Source organism: Talpa europaea (genome assembly GCF_964194135.1).
Source record: "Talpa europaea genome assembly, chromosome: 4".
Classification (NCBI taxonomy): Eukaryota; Metazoa; Chordata; class Mammalia; order Eulipotyphla; family Talpidae; genus Talpa; species Talpa europaea.
The window spans coordinates 107,337,546-107,358,417 of record NC_140070.1 but is presented as its reverse complement, the minus strand read 5'-3'; the positions used below and the strand labels follow the sequence as shown (position 1 = coordinate 107,358,417).

Genomic DNA, 20,872 nt, shown 5'->3' with positions numbered 1-20,872 from the left:
CTAGTTTTGATGAGGAAAAAGTTCAATCCTTTCCTTGTAAACATAAACAACAGGAGTTTTAAAGGTAATAGGCCAGAAAATGCAACAATAACTTTTATAATATAATCCTTTTCAATTAAACAGACAAATCAAGTTGAAGACACCTGTTAAAATACTTTGTAGACTGAATATTCACCAGTCTATATAATCTTGTTCCAACTGGGATTTTTGATTTTTAAAAAAACTTTTTATAAGAACCATCACATCTAGAAGTGAAGAAAATAAATTAGATCCCTCCCCCCCAAGATATTATTTTACCTCTAAATCATAAAAAGCTTTGTAATTATCTTATACAAATTAACCAGTGTTCTTACAAAATTAATGTGGTTTTGGACTGATGACATTACACTGTGTTTGTGGTGAAGTACTAGGCACAAGAATATATATATCAATTAGGCATTTTCAGTCTAATTAGTCTCTAAAGTTATTTAATTCTTGGCAATATATAATAACTGGTATGCATTTTGGTACATAAGGTCTGAATTGTAGAGAACAAGAAGCTGTGTATTATAGTAACAGGGTTTGTATGTGACAATTACAGTGTTGAACAAGTATCTTCTATGAACTCTGTGATTTGTTTTGCAGTTGGTCACCTGAAGTAGATCCTGCAAAGATAAAAGGAAAAAATCAACATAATTTATTTGTTGTGTATTGCCAACCTTGGAACTATCTGCTATAAAGTTTCCTAACGTGGCCATGGATAATAAACAAATAGGTATCTAAAAATCAAAGGTATATTTTATAATTAGTCTGTGACTAATTATATGAAAGAATCTCTATTCCGCCCCCCCACCCCCAAATATTTTAAAGAGCAGAACAGGAGTATACTTGGCATTAGAACAAACAGGTTTCAGACTGATCATTTCTGTGACTAAATCACAGGTAGATAACTAAGAGTTTGTTACAACTCAAATCTCCAAAGCTATAAAAGACAAAGTGACAAAATATTTCCTCAGAGTCTAAAATGCCACCTTTCTTTTCACAAAGAAAGGTATAAAATAGATGGGGATAGCAAGGGTGAGGGAGAATAACAACAATGCTCAAGAAGTAATGGGTCCTATAAAATCTAGAAATTTTAAAAGCTGGTGAAATTTCCTAAGGGTCGAAAAAGGGTACAAGAAAAATAGGAAACTTACTTGCCTATGTCTTATCATGTAGTCTTTCTATTCTTGCGGACTTTATGAAACTAAGTAGGATATACTCTTATGTAAGGAGTACTTCATCTGCACTGAAGAAAAACCAGGTACTGAGCTAACACAAATTTTTGTCATACATAAATGAAAAAACATATTTATGTACTAAATATGTGAACTCTAATGTATTATAAGTAAAGAGGGAGAGCAAAGACCAGAATTCTTTTTGAAAAGCTGTAGCATTGAAAAAAATCGGCAGCTTACTGCTCGCCTGTTTCTATGGAGGCACTTATTTCTTAAAACCTACCCCTTTCAAAATGCAGCCCTCTGCTGGCCTGTGTCTATGCAGGTGTTTCTTTCCTGTTTCTCTTTTCCTTAATAAACTTGCCATAAAAAAAAAAAATCCTTTGACATCTCACATAGTGATGCTGGTACAAATTTCCAGTGACAAGTGGGAAGGATTCTTGGTGCTTTGGCAGAGTGACTAGAAATTGATTGAAAATTGAAAATCTGAGTAGAAATTGATGAGTTATAATCAAAGAAACATTCACTTTGAATGTATCCAAAAAAATCACCAAGATAATAGGTAAATGGGGAAGTAAACCCAATTAAGAGACAGGTCTCCTAAAAATGGGTAATAATTTTAAGAAGAGAAAGAGAGAAACCTATAATGATAGCTACTTAAAATGAAATTTATTCAAGCTAAATGTGAGCTAAAAAAACCATGGTGCATAAAATGGAAACGAAATGTATGAAACAAACTGAAAGGATGAAGTATATATGGAATAATGAAAGTATTGCAGTTCTGACACTATTGTGAGACAGAGTCATCAGGTTCTATCATAGAATCACTTACTGTACTTAGGCTCACCAAAATAATGTTATTTACTCCTAAGAAATCCAAGACACAACAAATAAAGTTACAATTCTACTTAGAAGCATCAATTTGTAAGTACAAAGTGTAGACAAATGGGTACAAGATTCACATGAATCATGTAGAAGAGTCATCTGTATTCAATATCAGAATAAATTTATTAAAAATAAGTAAATAAATAAAATCTATGTGTTGTGCCTGATCAATAGCTGATAGGCTTCAAGGGCTGGCTGTCCAAGACTTCAAACAAAGATATGCCAAAAAACTGATCAATTCAATAGTCCAAAGAATCAGCATGGAAAGTATATACTTCGTACCTTAAATGGTATCAAAACAAATCTTTCATATTAAAAAGTTTCTCTTAAAAATTTACATCTTTAAATAACTATAAGAAAGAAAATATCAAAATCAACAAACAACTATGAACCAGAGAGACTCTATGGGGGCTGGGGGGCTTGGGGTCAAAATAAGGGGGTTGTAATTGTATGGGGAATATAAAAAAATAAAAAAAAGAAATTTACATCTTTAGATTGTAATGACATTAAATATGACCTGAAACAAAAACAAAATACATCTTAACATGAAGAAAAACATTGCTTAAAGCCATGTAAACAAACAAAAAACCATATCCGTATCACATAACATAGTCTTAAATCAACTCTGAATATAAAATTTTAGAAACTTTTGGACAGTAATAAAGTGAATCTTGGCAAAATTTTATGAGGTTCTTCAAATGTTTCAATAAAATATATGATTTAGGCACAAAGAATCATAGTGTCTCAGTGATATTTTTGAAACATCTAACCTTGATTTGATTCTTCCGAATTCATGCCTTCTCCAGATGCAGCCTCTGACATTTCTTCATCATCTTCATCATCATGTAGGTCTTTTGAAATTAACTGTCTAGCTAATTTAATATTCAGTCCTTCATTGTAGTGGAGCTTCCTCTTCATTTCAAACTGTCGCTTTTTTTCTACCAGATACAAAAAATAAGAGTAGGAAGTTTTTAGTGCAAAGATGGCAATCTATAGTTTGTGTCTAATGCTGCTTTTGTGCGCAATGGCAGAGCTAAGTAGTTCTAAAAGAGACTATAAGTTCACAAAACCTTAAGTATTTACTTCCAGGCCCTTTACAGAAAGTGTGCCAACTTCTGCTTTACATGGCTCAAATAAAGACAAATGAGTCATTTGTAGTTATACTTGTGAAGAAAATTTAAAGATACAGGAAAATTCTCCAGAAATAAGTGAATGGGGAAAAAAAGCAAGATATACCACCACACACACATAACACAAATATAGAAAATGTACAAAGGCTGCAAGCATATATGTACACACAGAAAAACAACTCAATAACTAAAAGTGGTTAATTTTGGGTCACGAAACTATGATCCATGTTTTTGCATTTTCTATTTAGAAAAAAATTCCTTAAAATTTTGTATTACCCATGATTTAAAACATTGCTGGCTAAAAACATAGCATCATCCCCAGAGTAACTGTAAGAAAAATCTGTTAGAAGGAATAGTTAAGCAGTTACAGACTATTCTTTCATTTATAATCTTCCCCACAGAATCAAAGTTAGTAGCAAACTAACATAACTGATCATATTTTACTACCAAATAGCATTTTAAATATCTGTTTATGAAGTAGTTTTGTTTATGAAGTTTAAGACTTGAAAATTTCTTAGACCAATGCATTAAAAAACAAAAAGGGGCTCAGCATAAAATTGCCAGTTGTTTATGTCAAAGTATTAAACTTACTCAACCACTTTTATTATGATAGTCATAAAATTACATTTACAGTTCATGTCACTACTGATCAATGACTTTTCAGCCTCTGTTAGGAATGGGAGAAGGAAGTTCTCAGATATATCGTATTATAAGCATTTGTTTCAAACTACTAGGACCTTGCCAGGCACCTTTCTTCTCTACTCATAAATTATTTTTGTGATTTATTTTATACTTTGAGAGTACCATAATGTAATGGGAAGTAAAATAAAAAAATAAAAATTAAAAAAAAGACCATTCATAAAAAGACAAAATCCTCATGACTTTTTAGGGCTGGCTTTCAAGTATTCAGATGATTTAAGGCTAATATTAATAAACAACAAAAAAAGGGTTCTATTTCCAATACCATATAAGTTTACTAAAAAGTCAACACTTTTTCCTCATTATAAAGTAATACATGTTCATGGTAAAATTTTAAAAACTCAATTTCTTCACTCAGAAATTACCATAGCATTTTATGATTCTAGATTTTTTTCCTAAAAATGTATTTTTGTATCAGTGACTCATATGTTGTTGTATATGATTGTTTTTCCGCTGACTATATAGTTAGGATGACTGTGTAGACAAGTCTCTGTTCAGGAAGTGCCAGTTCACGCATATTGTCTGATGGAACTGTAGTAATGACCCTTTCTTTCACTCCATGACTTTTTAAAAGTAACAACCAGCATTTAAAGAAAACAAAACAAAACAGGACTGTATCACATATAGTAAAGGTACGTAGCATTTTGTGAAATTCTTTTTTGTAATTCTATGTATACATGTATACTGAATGGGACTTTTGATATTGGTGAAAAATATTTGAAAAATATTGGAATAAATCTTAGAAATTGAATTGCTACATTAAAGGGTGTCACATTATTTTAAAACTTTTGGCTCATATATTGCCATACTGATATGTATATAAGTATGTAAGTAACCTATTTCTCCATTCACACCAGAAATTTTTATCTTTGTTGTTTGAAAGGAAAGTATCATGATTTGTAGTTCCTTTTTCCTAAGAGTTGATATTATAGTACTTCTCTCTTGTGAATTATATTCATAGTTTAAGAAAATGATTTATTTTTATTTGTAGCAGATACTGAATTTGTGGTTTTGCTTTTTCTTAAAAAAAGATTTATTTATTTATTTATTTATACATACATACATACATACATACAAACACTGGGTACAGTCAGAAGCGCAGGAGGGTGAGAGAATTCACCAGAGCCAGAGTGGGGAGCAGAGCAGGCAGAAGGACCGAAGTACACTGCTGAGTGGAGCAGCGGGCAGCAGGAGAGGTCTGCATGCCATGTGGGACCCTACTCCAGTGGCAGGAGGAGGGAGCAGCCGGGGATTGAACCGGCGCTGTAGAGGCTGCAGGCTGCGGGCTGCTTCGCAACCCAGCGCTCAACCGCTGCACCGTCAGGGAGGCCCTGTGGTTTTGCTTTTTATAGATAATTATAGAATACTCTAAAATTATTAATTTAAAAACATGCATTTTTATTCATTTCACAGAAAGCTGCTAATACAAGAAATCTCAACCTTCTGGAGTAGTTGTATTCATTTACTTATAATTCTTACGTGGAGAACAATATAATGCAGAGAACAATACAAGGATATTCACGTTTGAGGCACAGCTCTAGTAATAAACCATTATCCATGTGAACTTGACAAGTTAATTATCCTTTTTATATTTGCTTTTATTAAAATATAATGGAGAATGTATCTATTATTTTAACTTATTAAAAGTTAGTATTTACTGGGCAGTTACAATATGCTAGAATTATTGTGAAGTACTTCAAATTTTTATCTCTCTTAATATTTAACCAATGACTCTAAATACTTTATAGTTCCCAATTTAGAAATGAAGAAACTGAGGTTCCAAAAAATTAAGCAAATTTGACATACAAACTTAGATCTGTCTTACTCCATTGTCAACATCTTAATTGTAATGCTATCAGTTATAAGATAATCTTTTCCAAGAATTTCTGTCAATAAGCAAGGTTTGCAGACATGCAATTTGTCTGAATTCATGAACTGAATTTGTGAAACTGTAAGTTATCAAATGGTTCTCCCTACTGGCAAATTCATGGAATTACAATTTGAGGGAAAATTTTCTTACAGAAATACTGACAACACATAGGTTAATATATCTTCTGTTCTCAAATATGCCGTCAGGTTTTTAAAGAATAATAAAGAAACAATTTCTATTTTAAACCTTTTCTCAAGGGCCTCTTGGGATATAATTTGGGAAAATAAGTCAGAAAGTCATGGAGGGGGTCTCCCCGGTGGCGCAGCGGTTGAGCGCTGGGTTGCGAAGCTGCCCGCGGCCTCTGCGGCGCTGGTTCGGTCCCTGGCTGCTCCCTGGCCACCGGAGGAGGGTCCCACATGGTGTGCAGACCTCTCCTGCCACCCGCTGCTCCCCTCAGCAGTGTACTTCGGTCCTTCTGCCTGCTCTGCTCCCCGCTCTGGCTCTGGTGAATTCTCTCACCCTCCCGCGCTTCTGACTGTACCCAGTGCATGTATAATAAACAAACAAACAAACAAATAACTCTTAAAAAAAAAATAAATTAAAAAAAAAAAGAAAGTCATGGAGGGTAGAAAAGATTTAATGTAATACAACTTGAGATTATACTATATATGAAATTTCTCTCTTGAAGGACAATTAGGTTCTGACCATCATAATTTTGTTGAGCAAATTATAATCTGAAAATGAAAGAAAGGTAAGATTCCTGACAGTTAGCAAAAAAAACTGAAACTTTAGTTCTAAAGTTTCTGAATTTCTGGAGTGTTTTTACTTTTTTTTTTTTTTTTTAAAGATTTATTTAATCATGCGTACAAGAGCTGGGGTACAGGCCAGAGGTGCGGCGGGGTGTGTGTGTGTGAGAGAGGATTCATCATAGACAGAGTGGGGAACAGAACAGGCAGATTGACCGAAGTACACTGCTGAGGGGAGTAGCAGGCGGGTCAGGAGAGGTCTGCTGTGCCATGTGGGTTGCTCCCCTGGTTGGGGATTGAACTTGTGCTGCAGTGGCTGCGGATTGCTTCATAGGTTATATCTTAACCCCTTGCATCACCAGGGAGGCCCTTTACATCTATCTTTTGCTAATGCAACTAGCAGCCTGTTTTGTACGTATGACAATAAATCCTTGAGCCAAACAAAAAATTAAATAAAAAAACAGTGTAAATGTTTAAAAAAAAAAAAAGTTAGCTTCTGGATTTCTTTATAGTACAGGTAGTACTCATATTTGAAGGTTTTCAAGTATATATACAATACTATCCTTTTCTTTTTTGTGAGGGTATGTGTACTTTTCCTGCACCTGTTTACCTATACATAGGCTTGGTTTTTTCTTTTTAAAAGAGCTGAAAACTACATCAACAATTTTTTTTCTTGTGCTTATACATTCACACAGTTCAGAAAGTATAAAAAGCAACAGATGGAATATCTTCCTTCTGTCCTCATCTTACCATAGATAACCACTGTTACTTATACAAACAGAAACAATGAGTAGGTACCAATGCTTTAACCAAGTAGCTGTATAAGCTACAAGAGTTTCTTCCAACCCTGTTGAGAAGATTATCTTTAGCTCCTTTCCCCATTATGCTGCTTTCACTCTATTCTTGGTTCATCTATAAGTTTTACACTCTCTTAAAATAAAAAAGCACAAGCAATTTGAAAATTACCTCTTATTTGCTATCTCTTTAAGACCATCCAAACATTCAGTGACTCTAACAGCATTAATTTAATAAATATTTATTGGATTTACTCTATTCCAGGCCCTAAAAAGGTAAAAAGGTACAAAGGTACAGTTATAATTACTTTAAAGATGGTAGTGTTTTCCAAAGTCATGAAATCAGGGGTGGAAGAAGAGCTGTTATACAATAAATCCACAGAAATACAATGAATTCTAAAAATGCTGCTCCATAATCTCCCACCATTCACTTCCCAAAGAGGAAAATCTCATGACAATCTTCCAAATAGTGGTTTTATTTTACCACAAATTGTTAGAAAAATATTGAAAGTAGTAAACAAACCACCTTGTTCTTCAGGTGAGAGGTCATTATCCTCATCTTCACTGCTTTCTTGTTCATGAACCCGATACTTTAGCTCTGAGCCTTCGGCAGCAGCTAATCTATAAAACAATCATTTACAGAGAAAGAAACACTGATATTCTTGAATTACTGAATGTCTTATTTAACTTTTGAGTCTCATAAAAACATCTGAAAATGATTAATATGCTAACTATAACCTGATGAGGAATGGGTGTAGAAACCAAAAAGCAACAAGCATGGAGGATGACAGAAATCAAAGAACAAAGGAATAGTACTTTTGTTTATGAATTCACTTATTTTTGCCTTTCTCACCTCTATTTTTAAAATCTAGGTGGCAGGATATTAAAAACAAAACAAAACAAAAAACCACACAGGGAATTGACACAGGGACTCTATGTACCAGGCTATGGTACTCTTTCTGCTACTTGCATACCTTGGCTTTAATGTAGAAACAAGACTAGATAAGGTGCTGTGAAATATTCAGATAAATTTAGTATAAATTTTTAAAATTTATGCTTCAGTAAAATGTTTTCAAATTTGCACAATTAAAAATAGTATAAGTGAAAATTCCTTATAGATGTCAGTACTTACTTCTTAGCTAAGACATCTGGGGTAAGGACTTCAGTGGCTTCTGAATCACTCACTGCCTCTTCATCATCACCTATCATACTGGGGATGACAAGCACATTATAATTAATATCTGAACTATAATTTTTCAAACAGAAAAATAATTCTATAGACTTAATTAAAATATCAACATATTTATAGTTCTACTGTTTTCTCTGAAGTTTCATTTTAGGTTCTACTCAATGTAAGTATTTAAAAGCATACTATCAATCAAGAAACACTTCAAAATAATTTTAAGAAAACATTACTACGACCATAAAAATCAATATTGAAAACTCAGATCACATGGGAAAAAAAAAACAAAAATACTTCAATTAGTCTTCCCAGTAGGAAGGAACTTAAAAAACAAACAAAAAAAACCAAATCCATTGCCTGCTTTTAGAATATATATTTGTCTATCAACCTAAAGTTACCATAATAAAGTCAAGTAAAATACCAAAATCACATGCTAAATGTGCTAACCATACTCAGGAAGTTTTTCCCTCTACCTGCAAATGAAACCTTTGCTTCCCACTTCACTGCCAAAATGGATCTTTAATTCTCAAGACACTGAAAGTTCTGTTAAGCCAAACCCAGCTATATATTAAAAATTGCTGCATAACACCTTTCCTGGTTAGCTAAGGGGACAAGTTAAATAACTGCTATAGATTAGAAGATGCTGTTTTTTCCAAGAGAAGTTGAAATAAAGTTATTTACATTATTGGGTATAATTAAGCAGTAGGGTAAAATAAATAATCTATCGGGCCTCCCCGGTGGCGCAGAGGTTGAGCGCTGGGTTGCGAAGCTGCCCGCGGCCTCTGCGGCGCCGGTTCGATCCCCGGCTGCTCCCCGGCCACCGGAGGAGGGTCCCACATGGCGCGCAGACCTCTCCTGCCGCCCGCTGCTCCCCTCAGCAGTGTACTTCGGTCCTTCTGCCTGCTCTGCTCCCCACTCTGGCTCTGGTGAATTCTCTCACCCTCCCGCGCTTCTGACTGTACCCAGTGCATGTGTAAACAGAACAAACAAACAAACAAATAAATAAATAAATAAAAAACCATGCCTCTATAAAAAAAAAAAAAAAATAAAAAATAAAATAAAAAAAATAAAAAAATAAAAAAAAATAAATAATCTATCAATTTGTAGAACTGTTCTACAGAAACTTCTGTAAAATTTACAGATGAATTATATGTGTTGTTTATATAAGTAATAATTTAGGTTGTATAATATCTTTCTATAAAAACATCTTCTGTTAAACTCTTTTAAAAAGCTGAGCACAGGTATCTGTACATACACACACACACGCACACGTGATACATATATCTTCAATAACTTGGGGACCAAGTAACTTTGCAACTCTCATGCTGAGACTTAACCCCTTGTGCCACCAGGGAGGCTCAATAATCATGTCTTTGAATGGGTTAAAAAAACAGTATTACCATCGATGAAGTTCTCATTTTCTGAGAAGTCCCTGATTTTTACTTAGGAAGCACATAAGCCCAATCCTCATCTTCCTATCTATAAACAGATTTAAGGAAGGTGAAAGTCACTAATCTGTGTGCATCAAACAGCAGCTAGGGGTAACATCACTGAGCTACAACCAGTAAACAATTTACTGTGATAATTACAATACATAAAATATATTCCATAATTTTATTTTTTTAAAAATTTATTTTTATTAACTTATGCATACAAGAACTGGGGTGTAGGCCAGAGGTGCAGGGGGTGAGAGGATTCATCAGAGACAGAGCGGGGAGCAGAACAGGCAGATCTACTGAAATACACTGCTGAGGGGAGCAGTGGGCGAAACAGGAGGTCAGCTGCACCATGTGGGTCAGCTCCATGGCCAGGGATTGAACTCATGCTGCAATGATAGCTTGATAGTGTTGAGACTTTAACCCCTGCGCCACTGGGAAGGCCCCAATTCCATAATTTTAAAGCCATATGTTACCACACAAATAGGTACATTTGGGTTATTAGTGTTCCAGTAATAAATATAAAATAAAATACAAATTCAAATTGGCTGTTATCCAGAGGCTTTTATCAGCTGCAAAATGGAAAAACAAGTCAAAACAAGAATGATGACTATAAATTATTACCTATGATAAGGAGTGCTAGGTTCATCTATTTTCATTAAGCCATAGTCTTTGTCAGCTGGATGGTATGTTGCCAGGATGTTCATTTCATCCCACTTCTGGGATTTTTTGCTAAAATTAAAAAGAAATAAATTTCTTCTCAAAGAAGTAAAAGATTAAAAATGTACACATCTAAAATTCACAAATATCAAATCCCACATTTCAAACTTCTATTTGAAGTTTGGTAATTGCTAACTTTACATATACTTTCTTGAAATAGAAATTGAGTAAGGGCAAAAGCCATGTCATTACAATAAAATGCTAGTAAATATTTTATAGAATACTTGGTGCCCACATATTAAACATTTATTATTCAGAATCTTCAAGCATTGAAAACACTAATTATACATGGACTATGGAATAATAGCAAAAATGGATATTTATACACTGCCTGATCTCAGTAATCAAGGATTTTTGATCTTATACACACTGACAATTTGACCAAAAAAAAAAAAAAAGAGTATTGCTTTGGTTATTTTTCTTAAAGATAACCATATAATCAAAAGACTTAGACCATAACACCAAAGGGGACACCTCATTAAATTCGGACACCACTAAGTACAGTTTAAGCTGAAAATAATAGTTCATTTTTTTTTTAACCTAGAAAAATAAGGGTTTGCTAAAAAAAAAAAAATGCTGTATTCATATCACCTGGGATAAATCTACTTAGGAAGAGAATTGCTTTTTAACTGCTTTATGAACACCTATCAATATCCATTCCACAAAATATATGCACAACTGTAAAGGTGTTCAATAATTAAATGCCCTAATTACAAATCCTTATCTATTCCCTAAAAAGGATAACAAACATGTCTCTGGCACACAATTTGTGACTTGGTTATGTATTTGAAAATAAAACTACTTTGAAGAGAATCAGTGTAGAGTTTACAGATTCAAATAATCTTTCTGCATTTGGTCCATTGTGGAGAGGTGTCACTATGAATATTTTTAATTTTCCTAACTCTACCAATATCCAGAGATCCTGAAGAATGATATACTTAAATTTTAACATCATATTCTCTTCTCCTTGAGTTTCCTAAAGATTTACAAGTGCCCACTCATGGCAGGTGAGTTGATTTTTATGTTTTCTTGCTTTCTACCCTAAAGGACCCACAATATCATACTAAGCACTTCTTTTCCCCTTCATATTTTTATTATGGTAAAATAAACACATAAAGTTCACCATTTTAAAGTTTTTAATTCTGTAGCATTAAGTTCATTCACATTGTTATGCAATAATCCATCTACAAAACTTTTTTTTATGATCCCCATCTGAAACTGTAGTCACTGAACAACTTCCCCATCTAGACCCTGGCACCTACAATTCTAATTTCTGTCTCTATGAATGTGACTCTTCTAGGGACCTACTCAGGTAAATGAACTCATACAGTATTTGTCCTTTTGTAACTGGCTTATTTCACTTAATGTCTTCAAGTTTCATCTGTGTTGAGGCATTTTAAAATTCCCTTCCTTTTAAAATATGAGTAATATTCAATTGCAGACTAAGTCTTTTAAACATAATTTCCTTTCAAAGAGATTTACTGTTTATTTTATTAAGGGGCAAAGGTTGCCCAGATGAATGAATATACAGGTGACTGGGACTGTAATTTCCACCCTCCCCCACCCTGCCAAAACAGCCAGAAGTTGCTTAATGTCCCTTCACTATCAAACAATCAGAATCTTAAAAGATTATAAGAAGTTAAATATCAAGATATATTGGTCATTAAGACTTTTTCTTTAAAGAATTGCTTTATTTGTTTTTTCATTCATCATGGAACTCAGCTGAATTTTCAATTATTTAAATTTAAAATATCAGTAATAATAAAAACCTTATTTGATTGAACTATCAAAAGATTGTAAAAAAGGAACTTGCTTTCCATTATTGTATTCCTTGGGCGCTCACTTTCTATTTATCACAGCAATAGCTGGTATTAAGGCAGAAAAACAAAAACCCACTTAAATAAGAGAGAGACATGTATAAGATTCAAGTTCCAGTTACCCTTTCAGGACAACAACTCCAATACACATGTTTTCTAGCAGTATATTTGCATGAAAATATATAATAAAAGAGTTTTAGTATAACTTTCTTATTATATAGCTTGCTGAGAGAAATATCTATAAAATCAAATTCTAAAAGCATCATACAAATGTTTTTAATGATTCAAAATTTTTTTAAATAATTAAATTTTTTAAAATTTATTTATGCATAAAGAGCTGGGGTGTAGGCCAGAGGTGTAGGGGGTTAGAGGATTCACCAGAGACAGAGTGGGGAGCAGAACAGGCAGATCTACTGAAATACACTGCTGAGGGGAGCAGTGGAGAGACAGGAGAGGCCTGCTGTGCCATGTGGGGTAGCTTCCTGGCTGGGGATTGAATTCCTGTTGCAATGGCTGGTCTCATGCTGCAGTGGCTGGTGATAGCTTGATAGTGCTGAAACTTAACCCTGTACACCACCAGGTAGGCCCACAGAAGGAAATTTTTTTTTTTAAAGATTTTTATTTATTTATTTATTTATTTATTTATTTATACAAACACTGGATAGAGTCAGAAGCGCGGGAGGGTGAGAGAATTCACCAGAGCCAGAGCGGGGAGCAGAGCAGGCAGAAGGACCGAAGCACACTGCTGAGGGGAGCAGAGAGCTGCAGGAGAGGTCTGCGCGCCATGTGGGACCCTCCTCTGGTGGCCAGGGAGCAGCGAGGGATCTAACCGAACTGGCGCTGCAGAGGCTGCGGGCAGCTTCGCAACCCAGCGCTCAACCACTGCGCCACAGGGGAGGCCCACAGAAGGAATTTTTCTAAAAAGTTATCCCTTCTATTTGACTAGAGTTTTAGACATTTTATTTTGCTAAGTAGTTCTATTACCTACAAATTTCTGTAAATTTAGAAAGCAAATGATTAAGTCTGCTCATGGTCATATTCTACATAAGGAAATGTACACTGAAAAAGAGATACACTTCTAAGGAATTTAGATAGCAGAAAAGATTGAGCAGCTTTTAATTAGAATAATGAAAGAAATGTATACAAGTTTTAAGAGAAGTAGATTAATTTTGTGAAAAATGCAAAGGGAAGCCCATGAAACCCAAAGTAAAAGCCTCTGAAATGACAACCAAGAGTTAAGCCTGAGTCAGAAAAGAAAAATAAACGTAAAAGTTTCATAAAAACTGCATTGTTTTATTAAAATTTCCTATTAAATACAAGAAAACTAGCCCATTTCTATTCACACAAAGTTCAAAAGCAGGTAAAAGTAAAGTATGCCGAGATGTATATTGAGTTTGATTAGCTAAAAGTCAGGACAGTGGTTAAGGGAGAGGAGGGGATTGTGATTGAAAGGGGCTGGGAACATTTCTGAGGTGATGGAAACATTTTTTTTTTTCTTACCCAGAATGGTGGTTATAAAAGTATTTGCTTTATAATAATTTCTTAAGCTTTAAAATTACATTTAGACACTCTTCTGTATGTTAATTACAATATTAAAAAATAAACAAATGATGATTAATTGCTTTGCTCCTAATCTCAAAATAAAACAAGTTATTCCTTAAATGATGTTAGTATTATTGTATTAAAAATGACAATTTATCATCATTACTGCTTAAGATGAGAAGACTGAAAGTGGACTGTCAGGGTTTAAAAGGTATTTCTAATGGGGGTGAGGGTGGGACCTGTAAATCTGTTTGAAAAGAACTACAGGATAAAAGGAGGTATCATGTTTTCCTAAAAAATAAAAAGAAATTTTAACAATCACAATCCTAGCACCCTAAAACATCCACAATTCTGGTTTTTGCATATTCTTTTCACTATGTGTAATGTAGAAGGAAAAAATAGATAAGCTATCAGTATAAATAGGGAGCTAGCAGTACATACATTTTATCATAAGCCACTTGTACTTTCTAGTCTTTACCTATTTAACTACCGCAAAATAGCCAATGATAAACAATTTACCTAATGTTAGATATTTAGAGTGAATTCAAGGTTTTCCTACTTAAAATAAAGCAGAAATAAACATATTTGTGCATCTTCTATTCAATCACACACAAAAATTTGCTAGGATAGGCATATCTGGGTTAACAATAACAAAAGCCTTATACTCACTCTATGTTTCCATATAGCTTTATTGAAAGAGAGGACTATATGTGATGTCCCTAGTAATTACCAAAACTTTGCCAAGATTGGATATTTGTGTGTGATTTTTCACCTTGAGCAAGAATAAACTGATATACTTGTTCTTTTTGCTTATTACCTAATAAATAATACGAAAGTGCTTGCTTTTTATTTTTTTGTATGAATTATGCTTATATTCTTTGCCTATCAGAAACCTTATAAATTTGAGTTCTTTTTACTACAATGTAATGAATATCCATATAAATGCAAAGAACTCAAATTCATTACAGGAGATTTAAACATTACATAAAGTATAAACCACATTATATATAACCCAATTTTTCCTAGTTTGCCTTTTAGTCTACTTTTTTATAAACAGAATTAAAGTTCTATATAATCAAAGCTTCACCCTGCTTCCTCAAGACAATACTAAGAGAAAAAGAAATCCTTAGAATTATTCAGAGCAAGAGAAGTTAATAATATCTTACCAAAACATGAATTTTAAATAAGGGCATAAAACAATAGGCTACAAAGAATGTTGGGAATTCTTAGATGGAAAATAGTGAAGAACAAACTGTCAGCAGAGGATACTGGATAAGGAAATTAGTATCGCTATTAGTGTTTTGATAGAAGTAACAGTAGGAGTAATAAGGTACTACGAGTGAACCTAAATTTAATGCCCACACTGATTAATTGTGATCATTCTTTGGGTTATATCCACTTACAAAAAATAGGGGTGTCAACTCTCTTATCTATCCATCCATCCATCCATGGGGGCAGGTCTGCTGGAAAAGTGAAAGCACCCGTTGGTTTCAGGCTCTCTTCCTCCCCAGGCCCCCTTGGGTGACTGGTTTCCCTGCAGTCTAATGTGGTCCAGATAGTCACCACTTCTCACTTTCACTTTGATGCCATCTCAAAGAGCTATTACTTCTTGTTGCTTATAACTTAACTTATTTGGTAGTTTCAGCTGTACTTAAGAGTGGGAAGAAGGATTTTGCTTCAAGGTGTTAAAACTTTAATTGCACATTTCAATAAATGTTCTTTCTTTAAATGAAGATTAAACTTATGTAGGATGACAAAGTACAAGACTTTGAAGTATGACACAATAAGTGAACAATTTAAGACTTAACAATAAAAGCAATTAGTCAAAAAGTCACTTTAGGAAAACTTTACTCAGTGAATTTTTGACTATATGCCATATTCTTTTACAGGTAGAAAAACAGCTGAAGCATGCTTACATAAAATTATATTAAAAGAAATTTAATTCAGGCACAATTTTTTTCAAGCAGAATTTGTCAGTGTGATCTAAGACTACTATAGAATTTAAAATGAGCATAATATTGACTTCTAGTATATTATATAGAACTCACTGAAATGAGGGACAAATTAGATCTCTATATTTATTTCTATGAAAGTAACACTAACATTTGAGGATGTGGTACTGAGTTAGACACTTTACAATTTATTAATTCATTTAATGAGTATATTATGGAGGAATATAATGACTAACTCACTGGAAGTCAGAGTAGCAAGCAGGATGAACCCAAGTAATCTGGCCTCAAATTCACTATTAAAGATTTCTCATAAGATAAGCTTTAATAATATTTAATATCACATTTTCAACAATTACAAATATACATTTTGCTCATTTTAATATCTCAGAAAACAATATACTTAAAGCAGATGGCAATATAGATTAAATAAGTTTTTTTCTTTCTTTCTTAGTGGTACATAAATCATGGTACACCTTATAATCGACATCTTGCCTTTTTTTTTTTTTTTTTTTGTGGGACCCTTGCAGGTGGTCGGGGATCGAACTGGCACTGCACAGGCTGTGGGCAGCCTCCAACCCAGCGCTCAACCATTGTGCCACCAGGGGAGGCCCACGATGTCTTGCTTTTATGAAATACAAATATCTACTCACTAGATCTGTTACATTAGACCTTCATGAGGTGTACACTACATTCAGTATCAACAAAGGCATTCTGTCTCTCAAAGACACGTACAGAGCAGACTAGAGTGAATTTTGAGTTGCCCCAATGCACAAGTTCCCAGGAGAGGTTAAATTAAGGTGATGCTTGCTTTATCTTCTTGTTTCAACTTTCACACTGTTTAGTAAACAATGTATTGCTCTTCTGCTTTTTGTTGGTGAACTCACTGATTAAAATGGTTTCCAAGTATCATGAGGAAGAGCAGACTAGTGTTCCTAAGCACAAGAAAGCTGTGACACATCTTAGAGAAAAATGTTTGTTAGATAAATTTCATTCAGGCATGAGTTACAGTACTGTTGGCCATGTGCTCAACATTAATCAACAATATAGATTAAATAAGGTGTCTTTAAACAAACAAAAATAAAATAAGGTTATGATGAAAATGTTGTGACGAGAATTTGCAGGAACCTAACTGTAACCCAACCTAGGAGTAATGGTTCAGTATTTACTAATTCGGGGTTTGCTTGATCACTTCATAGAACATAACAACAAGTATGGCTTACATTCCTTGTCATTATCACATAAATATGAAATTCTTTTGCCTTATACTCTTCCAGTATTTAAAGTTTTACCATTACACTATACGTAGTTCCTGAATTTTAAGGGCATTGTAACTGAAATGATATTTATTTTTATTTATTTTTAAGATTTATTTATGCATGCATACAAGAACTGGGGTACAGGCCAGAGGTGTGGAAGGTGAGAGGGTTCACCAGAGACAGAGTGGGGAACAGAACAGACAGATTGACTGAAATACACTGCTGAGGGGAGCGGTGGGCGAGACAGGAGAGGTCTGCTGCGCCATGTGGGTAGCTCTCTAGCTGGGGATTGAACTCGTGCTGCAGTGGCTGCAGATAGCTTTATAGGTTGTGTCTCAACCCTTTGAGCCACCAGGGAGGCCCAACTATTTATTTTTAATTCTTTTTATATAAAGGAGTATCCTAGTTGTAATTAAAATTAAACATTACAAAAGGTTGTTTCAAATGTGCGCAATGCCTTTATGTGCTCAACTCATAAAGTTGCTAATACTGTGACAAAGGTAATACTGGGTTGTCCTGAAAGTCACAATGCGTTTTTGACTTTTCCAACAACCCAATATTTGTAAATAGTCCCCCCTTATCTGTGGGAGATATACTCCAAGCCATCTCAGTGCATGCCTGAAACCCCAGATCGTACCGAACTGATATATACTATGCTTTCCCCTACATGTACAATAATTTTAATTTATAAATTAGGCACAATAAGAGATTAACAATAAAAATTAAATGAACAATTCTAACAATATATTGTAATAAGTTACGTAAATGTGGTATCTCTCAAAATATTTTATGGTGGATAATACTGACCGTGAGTAACTGAAAACTCAGAAAACAGAATGTTGGATAAGGAGGAACTACTGTATTGCACTACCAAGAGAATTATTTTCTTTGCTTCAAAGTCATGTAACAGTGATCATAAACAAGCCCAATCCTTTTTATTACTTTCAACCAAACATCATGAACTTCAATAGGCTTGGTAGCTCCTTTTGGGATTATAACCCTCCAACTAAACAAGTCAATCAAAGTCACTCATGTCCCAAAAGGCCCCTCTTATGTGAACAGCTCTTACAAAGGAGCAGTCATTTATATAGGTGAGTCAGTCCAGAATAGTGACTTTTGAGACAGAAAGACCTGGAGGTAAACCCCAGCTAATTACTGAGAGAAGTAAACCCATACAATTGGACTACAGGAAGTTATGGCACATTGAAGTTAAGAATAAATTAAGGCAGCAGAGAAATACAATAATAAATCACTTAGCCAAACAAAAGGAAGCTCCCACTGGTGAATAGCTAAATTACACAAATACCATTGAGAACCACATTTCTGCTGTTAAATATCCTGACGTTACCGACTTAGTTTTTGTTTTTTAAATTATCTTAAGTCTTCCTACTATAGCTAAGTTCTGGTGAGATGCTGTTTTGTTAATCCCTACACAACCAGTGGCCCTGTCCACCCCACTCCTTTCCTATTTGAAGCATCTTACCCCAAATAGAGGTTGGAAAATGTATTAAAGAGTCGAGGAAGTGTGGGGGTGTTGCTAGACAAACTAAGGCCCCTCCCCACCTCAAAAAGCCACAATTCTAAGCGGTTATCCTACTTAATTTTCTTCAAGGTAGCACAAATCCGTAAAAAACATCATCACCACCAAATAGTAGTCTCCTTTACAGTCCTGAATCGATCCTTTAAACAGGTGTGCCCTAGTTCCAATATTCTAAATTTCATGAACATCCCCATTTTAGTTTTATAACTTCACAGGTTTCCATGACAACTTTAAGTTACTTTCAGAATGTAGATCCTATTATTTTTAACATCTTTTAACACCCAAGCTCCTCAGCACTTCTAACCCAGTGGTTTACTTTACACTCGATATACTGTACTTCATTTTTTTCCCATTGAGCTCCTTGACTCCTTTTCTACCTCATTCTTTTTAAAAGGCGGGTATACTGTTCCATAATACAAACGTTCCATAATTAATATTTCCCCACACTTACTAATGAACCTTGGATTGTAGAGATACTGACGAACCAGGGCTTAGGGCAGGATGCTTTTGACAGTTCACGTTAAAAAGAAATGAGTGCGGAAGATCAATTAAGAGAAACGAAGAAATGATCTCTTTTTTGTTAGGGCCTCTTAAAGATTAGTTCACAAAGGGCTCCCGAGCCACGAGAATACACTTGTCATTTTTGAAGAATTTTAGAAAACTTTGAGTTAAGGAATAAGCTTCACAGGTGAAGCTCTGAAACTTCAATTTTATTCTTTAAGGTTGCCAAGCCCCCAAAGTTCATGATGCTACTTAAAACAAAACAAAAAAAAAGCCTATGTGCGTATACACTTTAAAAAAAAAAAAACACACAAAACAAAAACCCTGATAAACGTCATAGCTCCTGCCTTCTTTCACATCACTCCACCCCTTCGCCTGGCCGGAGAGGGAGACCCGAGCGGCGCGGGAGTCGCTTCCCGGCAGCCGCCCCGCGCTCCGAGCCGGGGTCGGAAACGGCGGGTCCGGAGGGCGAGGCCGCCCGGGCCGGGAAGGAGGGGCTCCCTCGGGCGGCCCGGGCGGAGAGCGGCGGACCCTCCCGGCTCTCACCTCAGCTCTTCGTCGACGCTCTTGCCGGGCTGCTCGGCCGCGGGCACCACAGACGTAGTCGTGGAGCTCTTGTTCTTCAGGATCCCCTTGATGGGCCGGTGCGAGGCCGTCGAGGCCGCCATTGCCCGCCGCTCCGGCGGTTGGCTCAGCGTCGCTGCGGGGTGCCGGGTCCAGGAAGGAAAGGACGCGAGCAGACACCCGCCAGGCAGCCGCGGAGCCCGCCCCGGGCTGAAGAGGCTGCGCCTGCTGTCGCGGAGACGGATGCCGGCGTCGTTGTCACGACACAACGACCGCGACGCCACAGCTGACGCCGCGCGACCGGCGGCCCTTCGCACGTCCTCGGCCACCCGCACTTTATCCGCGGCCCGCGAGGAGAAGCCGGCCTAGTGCCCCAGCGCGGGCGCGACGCCGACGCCAAAGTCAAGCGGGCCCGCCCTCTCGCGATATCTAGGGCGGGGCGGGGGCGGAGCGAGAACAAAGCCAACCTCCCGGCCCCGCCCCTGCCGCTCCTTTCGGCCGGCCCGCCCCGCCCCTGCGCTGGCTGGTGTGGCCGGCTGGGAACCCTGGCGCGGTCCCAGGACCTTCCTCGAGATTCCTGGAGGTCTTCTGCACAGCCATGGATCTCCCCAGGCACCCTGACTCCCACCACCTCCTGAGGGTCATATTGTTATTTGTGTAGTTTATAGATCGGAAAATCGAGGCTTAAAGGTTACAACATTCCCCAAGATGTTAGTTGGCTTTTAGAGAAATAGGTCCCTTTTCCACTTAACCCGCACAAAAATTCAACTCTATGATATCATGGAATATCAGCCTTGGAATGGTACTTAGAGGCCTGTTGTGAAATCATAGAATATTAACTTTATGAACTCATAGAATATTACCAATATTGAAATAGGCTTGTACCATGCGAGAAGCTGAAGGACGCAGAGGAAACGTTACCTGAGCGCTACAGCCACACAAGCTGTCCACAGCATGTGGTCAGAGAACTGGAAACTTCTGGCTTCTAACCTGGTGCTTCGCCCTTTTACCATAGTGCATGTATTGGTAATCACTTGCAAG

The 20,872-nt window shown here is 36.0% G+C and overlaps 1 protein-coding gene across 2 annotated transcripts; it reads right to left on the bottom strand.

The window, feature by feature from the left end:
• Positions 1 to 597: 597 nt before the first annotated feature.
• Positions 598 to 20,018, bottom strand: PPP1R2 (protein phosphatase 1 regulatory inhibitor subunit 2; the record flags this gene model as incomplete). Of its 2 annotated transcripts, none has more annotated exons than XM_084231301.1 (6): positions 19,814 to 20,018; positions 10,564 to 10,671; positions 8,453 to 8,530; positions 7,844 to 7,941; positions 2,852 to 3,019; positions 598 to 644 (listed from the first exon to the last, which is right to left on the bottom strand). In XM_084231301.1, the coding sequence occupies exons 1-6, from the start codon at positions 19,933 to 19,935 to the stop codon at positions 598 to 600; spliced, it is 621 nt and encodes a 206-aa protein (XP_084087427.1). In that variant the 5' UTR covers positions 19,936 to 20,018. The 2 variants fall into 2 exon arrangements, with proteins under 2 accessions (XP_084087427.1, XP_084087428.1); XM_084231302.1 differs by having other exon boundaries at positions 7,847 to 7,941.
• Between the last annotated feature and the right edge of the window lie 854 nt (positions 20,019 to 20,872).